Source organism: Rhinolophus sinicus, chromosome 9 (assembly GCF_057876585.1).
Source record: "Rhinolophus sinicus isolate RSI-liver-muscle chromosome 9, RSI-T2T, whole genome shotgun sequence".
Classification (NCBI taxonomy): domain Eukaryota; kingdom Metazoa; phylum Chordata; class Mammalia; order Chiroptera; family Rhinolophidae; genus Rhinolophus; species Rhinolophus sinicus.
The window spans coordinates 4,721,113-4,735,287 of NC_142509.1; the positions used below are offsets into that span (position 1 = coordinate 4,721,113).

Consider the following 14,175-nt stretch of genomic DNA (forward strand, 5'->3'; position numbering starts at 1 on the left):
CAGGCCAGACCACTTCGTCCGCTCGCCCGCTCCCCTCTGCTTCCTTTATTGTTTTCTGTTTTTGATCTTTTGTTTGTTTTGCTTTTGATGCCTATACCTCGACTTGTTTCTCTTGGTTTTTTACCCCCTTTGCGTTGTCCGCGAAGCGTGGTAGAAAAGAGCCGTTTTGGGTTTCAGTACTGGCCTTTGCATGTACCATCAGTTACAGGGCCTGGGACAAATCCTTCCACCCGTCTGAACCTCGGTGTCCATCTTCTAAAACGGGCGTAGTGACACCGCTGCTTTGAGGACTAAATCATAGTTGCGTGTAAACTGATTAGAACGTGGTAGAAGCTTAGTAAGAGAATAGTTATCATGTCATTGTTCTCTATTTTCCTTTGATCATTTCTGTGTGCTTCTTTACTTTGAGACTCTTCCGTGATCTCATTTGCTCATTTTTGTCTGGGTCAGAGAGGTTTCTGCCTGTACCTGCCATTTTCATTTTCACTCTCTGCCCCTTCAGTCTCCTAAGTCACCACTGTCCAGGTGATCTAGCTCTGGCCACTTCTCTACCCCTTAGGTCTTACACGTTTTATTTTCGTGGGACACATTGCTGGGCTCTGTTTATTGTGTTTGAACCTAAGGTATTCATTACTTTGGTGAAGGGAGAGAAATATACAGTTCACAAAAGCCTACTGTGTGCCAGATGTTTTCTCTATATATCTCATTTAATATTTTAAAATATTAAGTTCATAACACATAAATATGTTCTCCTAAACATTTGAAACATTACAGGTAAAGCTAATGACGTTTTACTAAACTTGGCTTCCTCATCTCTCTCACCAAAAGTTTATTCTTGAGTCTGGTGTGTTTATCTTCCATACTTTTTTCTGTACTTTGACATACAATACACATATACATTCATAGAAAATATATAGACTGTTTTTTGTATATATGCGTGTATGTGTTCATGTTGCATCCCTCAATTTGCTATTTTCTAGCAGCAGTCCTTGGCGATCTGTCCATAGTACATACAGATCTCACCTATTCCTTCTACTTTATGCATAACGTTCCCTAGTCTGAACAGCCATTTACCTATTGATAATATATATGTTGTTTACAATTGCTACTATTATAAACAATGCTTAATAAACATCCTTTCTGCGCATACATGCAAAAAGCATTGCTGTGTCGTAGGTTGTATACATTTAATTAGAACTGCCAAAGTATCTTCACAGTGACTGCACCTATCTGTGTATGAGAATTATTTCCCCCCATATCTATGCCATTATTTTATGTTGCTGAACTTGTAAATTTTGTCCAATCTGATGGGTGAAAAGTGATGTCTCATTGTTTTACTTTACCTCCCCATGATTAATAGTGAGACTGAACATCTTTTGTGTGTTTATTGGTAATTTTTAGTTTTCCTATGAGTTGGCCCATTTTTCCATTTGTTTTTTTTTCCTCTTTTTCTTATTCATGTTTAGATGTTCTTTATGTATTCTAGATACTAATCATTTGATATATATGTTGCAAATGTTTTCTTCAATTTCATAGCTTATATTCTAACTGTTTATAGTAGTAAAGTTTCAACTATGATATACTATTTTTCTGGCTTTGAATTTTGTGTCTTATTTAAAACAGTTTTTCCACACCAAAGTCATTGGGGCTTCTTCCCATATTTTCTTCTATTACTTTTTGTTTTCCTTTTTATGGTTAGATTTTGAATTTATTTTTGTGAATGGTATAAATTGGGGATTCTAATCTAATATTGTCTATAATAATTAATTTCCACTTATAAAACATGGAGTATAGGATATTTACATAATAGAACTACAGAGAATATAACCCATATTTGATGTGACTTGTATTCTGTCATTCCAGTTATCTGGTCCTTTATTCATCAGTGATTTATTTGTTGAGCAATGACTATTGTAGGACACCGTGGCACGTATATGGAATACAGTGGAGAACAAAAAGGATGTAATATCTGTCCTTATGGAGCTAACTTTCATGTGGTGTGTGTGTGTGTGTGTCTGTGTGTGTGTGTGTGTGTGTGTGTGTGTGTGTGTGTGTGTCCTCCCCTTCCGCCTCCCTTCCCACTCCGGTTCAAGCCGTTGTTTCTCAGTCTAGTTGTGTAGGACTCAGCTCCCTGGCCCATGCTGGTATTATTAGCCTTGCACTCCCCTCAGTTGAGGCAGTCAGTTGCCCGTCGTGGGTCAGCCGCTCACAGCAGCTCACGGCCACTCACGATGGCTGCCGGCCACTCATGCTGGCTGCTGGCTGCTCCAGGCAGCTCACGGCAGCTGATGGCAGCCCACGGCAGCCCATGGCAGCCCACGGCAGCCCACTGTAGCCCAGTTCCAGGGAGAGCAGTTGTTCACAATCTTAGCTGTAGAGGGCGCAGCTCACTGGCCCATGTGGGAATTGAATTGGCGACCTTGGCGTTAGGAGCAGGGCGTTCCAACCACCTGAGCCACGGGGCCAGTCCTGGTGTGTGCTTTTGATATGAAGGAGTTTGAGAGAAAAGAAAGAGTTTTAAATTACTTACACAATAAATTATGATAGTGTTAAGTTCCACAAAGGAAAAGTAAAGCATGAGAGCTTGTAACTGGAGGTCCAAGTACTGGTGGTGGTGCTGGTAGAGAGGTGGTCAGTGGAAGCTTTCCTGAATAGTAACCTTTGAGTAGAGTTCTGAAGGATGACTTGGCAGGCTGAAATTGAGGGTGGAGTTGAGAGGTGGAGTGAATATGAAAGCATATTTGAAGTAATGGGAAATAATATTTATGCAAGCATCCTGAGGTGGGAAGGAGGCTCAAGGTGTTGGAGAAACTGAGAAAAGATTAGTGTTTCCGGGTCCAGAGAGCAATAGAGAAGTGTATGAGGTGGGCCTGGTATTGTGGATAGGGATCAGACCTGATAGACCAACTGTCTTATAGACCAAATTAAGCATTATCTGCTAAATTTAATGGGAAGCCATGGAAGGATTTTAATGAAATGAAATGATTAGATACATATTTTTATAAGATCCTTCTGGCCACTGAGGAGAATTAAAGGATCTAACAGTGGATGTGGAGAGATAATTTAGGAAGCTATTATTGTAGGTTACATGCTTGGACTAAAGCCATAGTGTGGAGATGGTGGGGGTGGGGGGAGCATTAGATTATAAATTCTTTAATACTATGGATGAAGAGAAAATAACTAATTATTAGGAAAATGGTTGTTTCTGCACTTAGGATAGAGAGAGATTATTTTCTTAGAATCAAAGAAATGGCAGAGGTAATTAGTGGAATTAGCTCAGCTGAAAGAAACTAGAGTGCTGTTTTGATGAAAAGGGGCCCTTGCCACAGAGACAACCTGCCAGAGCTTGAGATGTCACATGGCACCCTGCTGTTTCTTAGGACTCTGGACCCCAAATGTCTTTCCAAGATGTATATATACCAGCTTTCCACAAGAGAGTAAGAAATTGTACAAGGACCCACCCAAATAACATCATGAACAACCTGCCTAAAGGAATTTAAATAGAAAAACCTACTTACAGGAAGGGAGCTATCATAATATGACCTAAGTGTGGCAAACAGGGAGGAACCTAGTAAAGTCTGTCTGTTAGACTCCCTTCTGTCTCCCATTGTTTCTGGGTGGCCCCTTTTGTTTACCACATTTGCTCTTTGTCATCTACCTGTGAATTGCCTACTTTCCTTTAAAGTAAAAACCACTACCCCCCTTTCTCAGAGCAAGATGGCATATAAGCCTCTGATTGCAAATGACCCAATTTGTCATCAAGCCCGTATCCTATGGAATCCCCGTATGTACATATAGTAAATGTGGTTATTTTCTTCTGTTAATTTGTCTCATGTCAATTTGATTATTAGATCAACTAGAAGAACTAAGAGGGAAAAGAAGGGAAAATTCACCCTCTTCATAAGCCCCCATTGCCTGACTGCCAGTGCCTCCCTCAGCCCCATATTCTTATGGAGCTCCGTAGGTATGAAAATAAACTTGATTTTCTCTTGTAAAACAGTCTCATGTCAACTTAATTTTTATCCCAACCATAAGTACCTAGGAGGCTAGAGGAGAAATTTTTCCTCCTTGACAAAACCATTCTTTTGATGATAGGTTTTAATAATATTTATGTCCTTACGGTCTCTCTCTTTGCCTTGAAATGTTCTATTTTCCCTGTCCAGCCCTAAGACAAAATCAGGGACAGCATTTGAGACAATAACATTTTCACCTCATTACACTTTGTGTTGCATTTGCAGTTTCAGTTCAATACTAAAAAGAATGTGCAATAATCCTTTTTTAAAAAAAAATCACAGTTTTAATGGGCTTTTTTTTTTTTTTTTTTTTTTCAGGGGATTCATTCTTTTTTTTTTTTTTTTTTTTTAATTTTATTAAATTTATTGGGGTGACAATTGTTAGTAAAATTACATAGATTTCAGGTGTACAATTCTGTATTACATCATCTATAAATCCCATTGTGTGTTCATCACCCAGAGTCAGTTCTCCTTCCATCACCATATATTCGATCCCCCTTACCCTCATCTCCCACCCTCCACCCCCCGCCCCCGTTACCCTCTGGCAACCACTAAACTATTGTCTGTGTCTATGAGTTTCTGTTTCTCATTTGTTTGTCTTGTTCTTTTGTTGTTTTTGGTTTATATACCACATATCAGTGAAATCACATGGTTCTCTGCTTTTTCTGTCTGACTTGTTTCGCTCAGCATTACTCTCTCAAGATCCATCCATGTTGTCACAAATGTTCCTATATCATCTTTTCTTACTGCCGAATAGTATTCCATTGTGTATATATACCACAACTTCTTTATCCATTCATCTATCGAAGGACATTTTGGTTGTTTCCATGTCTTGGCCACCGTAAACAAAGCTGCAATGAACATTGGAGCACACGTGTCTTTATCTCTAAATGTTTTCAGATTTTTTGGGTAGATACCCAGAAGAGGGATTGCTGGGTCATATGGCAATTCTATTCGTAATTCTTTGAGGAACCTCCACACTGCCTTCCATAACGGCTGTACCAGTCTGCATTCCCACCAACAGTGTATGAGGGTTCCTTTTTCTCCACAGCCTCTCCAACATTTGTTATTATTTGTCTTGTTGATGATAGCCATTCTGACTGGGGTGAGGTGATATCTCATTGTGGTTTTGATTTGCATTTCGCTGATGATTAGTGATGTTGAGCATTTTTTCATATGTCTATTTGCCATTTGTATGTCCTCTTTGGAGAAATGTCTCTTCAAGTCCTCTGCCCATTTTTCAATTGGGTTGTTTGTTTTTTTGTTGTTGAGTTGCATGAGTTCCTTGTATATTCTGGATACTAGCCCTTTATCAGAGGCACTGTTTGCAAAAATCTTCTCCCATTCAGTTGGTGGCCTCTTTATTTTGTCAATGGTTTCTTTTGCTGTGCAGAAGCTTTTAAGTTTCATATAGTCCCATTCGTTTATTTTAGCTTTTACTTCCATTGCCTTTGGAGTCAAGTTCATAAAATGCTCTTTGAACCCAAGGTCCATAAGTTTAGTACCTATGTTTTCTTCTATGCAGTTTATTGTGTCAGGTCTTATGCTTAAGTCTTTGATCCATTTTGAATTAACTTTGGTACATGGTGACAAATAACAGTCCAGTTTCATTCTTTTGCACGTGGCTATCCAATTCTCCCAGCACCATTTATTGAAGAGGCTGTCTTTGCTCCATTGTATGTTTTTAGCTTCTTTGTCAAAAATTATCTGTCCATATTTATGTGGTTTTATTTCTGGGTTCTCAATTCGATTCCATTGGTCTATGTGTCTGTTTTTCTGCCAATACCATGCTGTTTTGATGATTGTAGCCCTGTAGTACAAGCCAAAGTCAGGAAGTGTGATACCTCCATTATTGTTCTTTTTCCTTAAGATTGCTTTGGCTATTCGGGGTCTTTTGTGGTTCCAAACAAATCTGATGATTTTTTGTTCTATTTCTTTAAAATATGCCATTGGGATTTTGATGGGGATTGCATTGAATCTGTATATTGCTTTGGGTAATATGGCCATTTTAACTATGTTGATTCTTCCAATCCATGAGCACGGAATGTCTTTCCATTTCTTTGTGTCTTCTTCAATTTCTTTCAAAAATGTCTTATAGTTTTCAGCATATAGGTCTTTCACGTCCTTGGTTAAGTTTATTCCTAGGTATTTTATTCTTTTTGCTGCAATTGCAAAAGGAATTGTTTTTTGTATTTCTTTTTCTGAGATTTCATTGTTAGTATATAGGAAGGCAATGGACTTTTGTGCGTTGATTTTGTAGCCGGCAACTTTACTGTATTCGTTGATTGTTTCTAATAGCTTTTTGGTGGAGTCTTTAGGGTTTTCTATATATAGCATCATGTCATCTGCAAAGAGTGATAATTTAACTTCTTCATTCCCAATTTGGATGCCTTTTATTTCTTTCTCTTGCCTGATTGCTCTGGCAAGGACTTCCAACACTATGTTGAAAAGCAGAGGTGATAGGGCACATCCCTGTCGTGTTCCTGAACGTAGAGCAAAGGGCTTCATCTTTTCTCCATTAATTATGAGATTAGCAGAGGGCTTGTCATATATGGCCTTTATTATGTTAAGGTATTTTCCTTCTATACCCATTTTATTAAGTGTTTTAATCATAAATGGATGTTGTATCTTGTCAAATGCTTTTTCTGCATCAATTGATATAATCATATGATTTTTGTCCTTTATTTTGTTTATGTGATGTATCACATTGATGGATTTGCGGATGTTGAACCATCCTTGTGCCCCGGGGATGAACCCCACTTGGTCGTGATGAATAATCTTTTTAATGCATTGTTGTATTCGATTTGCTAGAATTTTATTTAGGATTTTTGCATCGGTATTCATTAGAGATATTGGTCTGTAGTTTTCTTTTTTTGTGCTGTCCTTACCAGGTTTTGGTATCAGGGTAATGTTGGCCTCATAAAATGAGTTAGGGAGTACTGTCTCTTCTTCAATTTTTTGGAAGAGTTTGTGCAGAATTGGTATTAGATCCTCTTTGAAAGTTTGGTAGAATTCACTAGTGAAGCCATCTGGTCCCGGACTTTTGCTTTTGGGATGGTTTTGGATGACTGATTCAATTTCGTTACTGGTGATCGGTCTGTTTAGATTTTCCAGTTCTTCATGGTTCAGCCTTGGAAGGCTATATGTTTCTAAGAACTTGTCCATTTCTTCTAGGTTGTTGAATTTGGTGGCATATAATCCTTCATAGTATTCTTGGATGATCCTTTGTATTTCTGTGGTGTCCGTGATAACTTCCCCTTTTACGTTTCTGATTTTGTTAATCAGTGTCTTCTCTCTTTTTATCTTAGTAAGTCTAGCCAAGGGTTTGTCAATTTTGTTAATCTTTTCAAAGAACCAGCTCTTTGTCATACTAATTTTTTCTATTGTCTTTTTGTTCTCTATTTCATTTAGTTCTGCTCTAATTTTTGTTATTTCCTTTCTTCTGCTGACCTTGGGTTTTACTTGTTCTTCTTTTTCTAGTTCTTTAAGGTGTAACATGAGGTTATTTATTTGGGAGTTTTCTTGTTTCTTGAGATAGGCCTGTAATGAGATAAATTTCCCTCTTAAAACTGCTTTCGCTGCATCCCAAAAATTTTGGTAGGATGTATTTTCGTTGTCATTTGTTTCTATGTATCTTTTGATCTCTCCTCTAATTTCTTCTTTGACCCAGTCCTTCTTTAAAAGTATGTTGTTTAGTCTCCATGTATTTGTGTTTTTTCCCGCTTTCTTTTTACAGTTGATATCCAATTTCAAAGCCTTGTGATCAGAGAATATGCATGGTATGATTTCAATCTTCTTAAATTTGTTGAGACTGATTTTATGTCCCAATATATGGTCTATCCTTGAGAATGTTCCATGTACACTAGAAAAGAATGTATAGTCTGATGTTTTAGGATGAAGTGCTCTATAAATGTCAATTATGTCCATTTCATCTAATGTGTCATTTAGGGCTGCTATTTCGTGATTTATTTTCTGTTTGGATAATCTATCCATAGCTGTCAATGATGTATTTAAGTCCCCTAGTATAATTGTGTTTTGGTCAATTTCTCCCTTTAGTTCTGTTAGTAGTTGCTTGGTGTATTTCGGTGCTCCCTGATTGGGGGCATAAATATTGATGACTGTTATGTCTTCTTGTTGTACAGTCCCCTTCACCATTATGAAATGTCCATCTTTATCTCTTGTTATCTTTTTCACCTTGAAGTCTGTTTCATCTGATATCATTATGGCTACACCTGATTTTCTCTGGGTACCATTTGCTTGGAGTGTCAATTTCCACCCTTTCACTTTGAGTCTATGCTTGTCCTTGTAGCTGAGATGTGTCTCTTGGAGACAGCATATGGTTGGGTTTAGTTTTTTGATCCAATCTGCTACTCTGTGCCTTTTTATTGGTGAGTTCAGTCCATTTACATTTAGGGTGATTATTGATATGTGAGGATTTCCTGTCATTCTATCCTTAGTTTTCTGGTAAGGTTGTGTCTCCATTGTTTCTTTGCCTTTTTGTTGTTGTCTATTACTTCTGTGTGGTGGTTTTCTATGATGTTTCCTTCTGTTTCTTCTTTTATTTCAGTATATATTTCAATTCTGGATTTATTTTGAGTGGTTACCCTTAAGTTTATGTAAAAGAAAGTTTGATATTTAGAGTATTCCATTTTCTTCAGCACGCTTACTTTCTCCATTCCCATATTCCGGTTCAGGCCTTTACTCTCCCCCTTTTTGAGTTTTGGTTGCCACAAATTGTCCCTGTTGATGGTGGTCGAATAGCCTCCTTTAGTATTTCTTGTAGTGCAGGTCGTGTATTAGAAAATTCCCTCAGCTTCTGTATGTCTGGAAAGGTCTTTATTCCTCCTTCATATCTAAAGGATATCTTTGCTGGATATATTATTCTTGGCTCATGGTTTCTCTCTTTCAATAGTTTGAATATTTGGTTCCACTCCCTCCTGGCTTGTAGAGTTTCTGCTGAAAAATCTGATGATAATCTAATGGGCTTTCCTTTGTAAGTTACCGTCTTCTTTTCCCTGGCTGCCTTGAGGATTCTTTCTTTGTCGTTGATTTTAGATAGCTTCAATACAATGTGCCTTGGAGAAGGTCTGTTGGGATTGAGGTAACTAGGTGTTCTATTTGCTTCTTGGATTCGAGGGTCCAGTTCTGTCCACAAATTTGGGAAGTTCTCATCGACAATTTGTTTGAATATATTCTCTGTTCCCTTCTCTCTTTCTTCTCTTTCTGGTATGCCCATTATTCTTATATTGCTCTTTCTGATGGAGTCAGAAAGTTCTTGTAGAGTTTTTTCATTTCTTTTAAGTCTCAAATCTCTTTCTTCTTCTATTTGTGTCATTTCCAGGTTTCTATCTTCGATGTCACTGATTCTTTGCTCCATCTGGTCAACTCTACTACCTAAGCTGGTTATTTCATTCTTAATTTCTTCTATTGAGTTCTTAATCTCCAGAAATTCTCTTTGGTTCTTTTTTAAAATTTCAATCTCTTTCGTAAAATGCTCATGCTGTTCTTTGATTGAGTTTCTGAGTTCCTTTAACTGCCTATCTGTGTTTTCTTGTATCTCGTTGAGTTTTTTCAGAACTGCAATCTTGAATTCTCTGTCATTTAAATCACATATTTCTGTATCTTTAAGTGCCTTCTCTGGAGATTTTTCACTTTCTTTCTGAGCTATCTTGTTGCCTTGGTTATTCGTGGCGATTACTGGTTTACTATTTCTCTTCCTAGACATCTACCGGAGTGACTTCTGCAACAGGTTGATAGAAAGCGGTCTTTCTTTTGTTTGCCAGTACTTGTTGGTAGAATGTTTTATTATTTCTCCAACTGCAACTTATTTTTCTTCTCCCACACAGTAGTGCTATATTTTCTCTGCACTATTCCAACTTCTCACACAATGGGGGGATTCCCTGGCAGACGGGCTTCTCCTCTGTTTATAGTTCGTCTAGGTCACAGGGCGCAGTGTCCCGGTGGGTATGCGGAGAGCTTTTGATGTTCCAAAGCTCTTCCAGCTCCTGATTCAGAGCCCGTATATTTCAGCAGTTCTGTTTACTCCTGCAGGGATCCGCCCAGATAGGTGGGGTCAGGGGCGGGGTGAGTTGTGAGAGGCGGCCCAGAGCAATGGGGGCGACCACCACCACAGCCGGTCCTGCTTCCACACTCTCTCCCCTTTGCTGGAACTAGTTGGGCTGTGAATTTGTGTTTGCGGTCCACAGATCTCAAAACAGCAAATTTTCTGTTGTTTTGATCTGACACTGCTACTGTTTCGCTTCTAGCACCGGGCAGGTGGGGGCGGGGCGAGCTCTGGGAGGGGAGGGAGGGGGCGGCTAGTCTCAGTGCCTAAGGCTCCGTTCTCTGCTCGGCAGTGCGGGCTTAAACCACCGTTTTCAGCCTTTTTCCCTCAGTCTTTTCTCCGAGGTCTCAGCCGTGAGCGTTGGGTTCAGCCGTGTTATATGCTGTCCCCTCAGCCCTGTGGAGCCCTGGCGGAGCCCTAGCTGTCCGATCTCTTCCCTCTCCCGCAGCTGCGGTAGTTTCGGGAAGCAGCGAGCTCGGCGCACTGAGCTGGGTCTGCGTCCTCCGCCCGCGCGGCTCCGTCTCCGCCGCGCGCTTTTCCCTTTCCTCCTCCCTCCACTCGCGCGAATCTCCCACCTGTAGGTGATTTCAGTCAGTAGTGGGCCTCTTCGTGTTGCCTGTCTGCTGTGCAGGGAGTCCTTTGTGGAGTTTTTGTTGTTCTATTCTTTGTAAATTCCAGGGGAGCTTTACAGAGGCTCACCTCACTCCGCCATTTTTCCGGAACCGTTAATGGGCTTTTAATGATAGTATTTCTTTGTTGTTGGAAGAGAGACATATATAACACTCATTATTACCAACTGTGACTTACCTGCATCATCATTCTCTAAAAACCTTTTTCTGCCAGATGTCTTGCCTGAGAACAAGGTTAAACCAGTAGGCACCTGGGCTATTTCATTAGGCGCATTTTCTGTGTTGAGCCTCAAGGCCGTGAGGAATATCCAGCCCACGCAGCCGGCTGTAGCCTTCGCCGCCTCTGGCAACCGCTCAGCCAGAGCCTGCAGGGCCCTCTCCACACTGGCCGGAGTGCCATCCATGTCCTCCTACTCCTCCTTGGGGTCCAGCTCCTGAGAACAGTGGCCACCGGACACCACACACTGTGTGGGCACCACACGTCCTCCTGCCCAGAGTCAGACTCCATTCCTACCTGGTTCAAATGTTGCTTGCCGTTCCAGGTGTCTGAGTGGGTGGAGGCCTCTGTGTAAGATGTCCATAACCCTTGGAGCCTAAGGCCGCAACAGACTACCAAAATGAAGGCAACATCTTCCATGGCCAAGAGGGTGTACCAGCTGGAGGCTTGAGTCTCCCAGGCAGACGACGCCTTCCATTCCCGGTGTCGCTCCTCATGGGCCTCCCAAAGCTGAGCTCTCACACGCACAAACCGCTCCACCATGCTTTCGTAGGTTTGGGCCGGCACCATACCCTGCTTATGAAACTGAGCTTTTATACCTATAAACTGCTCCAGTACATTCCGGAGAGTTTTGGCCGACACCATACCCTGCTCGCTGTGCCATGTGTCATGCGGGGCCACCTGCAGGGTCTCTGCTCCCGCTCCCCACATAAGAACGCAGGATGTGGCTAAGCCAAAAAGGAACTGTTAGGTCAGCTGCGGGCATGGTCAAAGCGGCCAGAAGACAAAATTACCCCTCTTCCAAGTCAGACCCCTCCTCACATGATAGAAACTGGGGCCCCTGGCGTTTCCCAGAAAAGGCAGCAGACCCTGGTGCGATAAACAACTCCGGATGCAGTCACTTGCGCCTGATCTGCGCTGGGGGTGCCTTCTCATCTGTCACCTCACTCAGCCAACCCCCACCCCAAAAATCACGTATATGCCTCCCTCCCTCTACCCTGGGCGCGACTTCACCGGTCCCGACTGTGGACGGGTGAACCTCGGCCGGGGGTGCAGATAAAACACTCACTTTGCTCAACCCGTCTGACTCAGTCTCATTATCTCGCCGCAAGCCTTACAGGAACAGCCACGGGGCCATAGGTAGGGGCGTCATCCCACTATAGTCTCACTGGAGGCTGGGTTCACACGACGTGCGACCTGCTGTCTGCTTTTCTGCCAACTGACCAACTTCTCCTCCCCAGCGCAGCCGCAGCAGTTATATCAGTGGCCAATTGGGTAACCGGCTACAGCTGACGGCGAACTAGCCACAGTCGACAGCCATCTACTACCCGAGCCAGCACCTTTCCACGTGAGGCCAAGAGCCTGGAAACTGCTCCCCGGGGCTTTGTCCCCACAGTTAGACACATGGTCTATCTAGATTGAAGCACAGAAACTGGCATGATCCAATAGAAAAGGTTTATGATACTTCCAAATTTTGGTATTATCTAATAATAAACACCTTTAGATTCATCTAAAAGTTTGTTTTATATCAAGACAAATGTCCCCTTATTGAGATATTATCAGGCAAAAACCTGGTTCATTTCAAGTATTTTTGAAAGGCCATTAGAATTGACTAGGAGGCTTCAGGGGACTTCTATTATGAAAAAAATAAGTACTGAGAAAATGAGGTGTGGGTGCCTTATGCCTTTGACGAGGATATGAGGCAAAGGGGGTCCTTATAAACAAGGAGCAAGACTGGATTTCTTATATATTTTTAAAAGTTACTGACAGTGGTTTTTACTTTCAGCTTCTGATTGAGAAAGTCCGGAGCTCTACCTCATCCATCTGAGGGTAATCTGGAATGTCTTTGCTGGAGAACTGGGTCACTTCCCCTCTTCAAGAAGGACTCCTGGTTCATTTACATGTAGCTAATTCTTACAGGGGAATGTAATCATCATAGTTTGCTTTCATATCTTTATCTTCTGCACAGTCCTTTCTCACATTTAATTTTTATATCTGCATTAAGTTCATTTTGAGGTGTTGTATGTTTTAGTCTGCATGACAAGTCTTTGGAAAAGCCATTGCCTTCCTTAAGGCTCCTTTCACCTCCTAGTTTCTAGGTGTATAAACAAAGGGATTTAGAATAAAGGGATAGTATTTAGCACTGATACCACCTTAATAATCTTAAAGGAGGAGTGTCCTACAGGTCTCAGGTACATGAACAAAACAGCCCCATGGAATAAGGAGACAACTGTTAGGTGAGAGGTACAGATAGAGAAAGCCTTCTGGCAGCCAGGGGCTGAAGGATGGTAGAAAGGATATAGATATAAGAAAGCACAGCGAGGAGGAGTGACCCTGGAATCACCAGGATGTTTGCCAAGAGGACCAGGAGCTCCAAAATGCTTGGATCTGCACAGGCTGCTTTCAAGATGGGGCCAATGTCACAGTAGAAATGATTGATGACATTGTTGCTACAGAATGGCAACTGGATGAACAGCAGCATCTGACAAAAGACAATGGTTAAGCCCACAACTCAGGAGCTGAGGGCCAGTTGCAGGCAGAGGTTGCTGGTCATTATGGTGGGGTAGTGAAGAGGCTTACGGATGGCCAGGTAATGGTCAAAAGATGTGACAGTGAGGCTGAAGATCTCAGTGGTGCCCAGGAAGAAGTGGAAGAAGGCCTGCAGCAGGCAGCAGGGGGTGCAGATAGCTTTTTTTTTTTTTTTTTGCCACCAGAGAAGTTTCTAGCAGTTGTGGGATGACTGTGGTCGTGTACCAGATCTCTAGGAAGGACAAGTTGCAAAAAAAGAAGTACATTGGAATTTGTAGCCCAGGCTCAGCCCAGACAATGGCAACAATGAGCCCATTGCCTGCAAGGGTTAATAGGTAGATGAAAAAGATCACGGTAAAGGGAGGGATTTGTACTCCTTAGACACCTGGAAAGCCTAGGAGGATGAACTCTGTGATTGCCGTGATATTTCTCATGTCTCTTGGTACTCTAAAGAGGCAGGCAAGAAAGTAGCACCTTAGAATCTCACATTCAAATACAGTTTAAATAAACAAACAAAAAAGGAGGATTCTGATTCTATTTAAGGTCCTTCAAGACATCCTGCCTCCTTCACATACACATACACACCAAGTACTCCTTCCTTACTCATGATTTGGCTTGTTCCTTTGCCAGGTAAACCAGCTTTTAATGGATTTTGAAAGTACTAAGTACACTTGACGAATGGAAAAGTACCATTTCATCCTTATGCAACAATGAGAGTTATCA

At 41.4% G+C, this 14,175-nt stretch overlaps 1 protein-coding gene across 1 annotated transcript; it reads right to left on the minus strand.

Annotated features, from left to right (window-relative positions):
- Positions 1–12,951: 12,951 nt before the first annotated feature.
- On the minus strand, positions 12,952–13,886 carry OR6X1 (olfactory receptor family 6 subfamily X member 1). Its single transcript, XM_019714595.3, is given in 4 exon segments — positions 12,952–13,044; positions 13,047–13,210; positions 13,213–13,618; positions 13,620–13,886. Coding segments are annotated over 4 exon segments (930 nt in total).
- Positions 13,887–14,175: the final 289 nt, after the last annotated feature.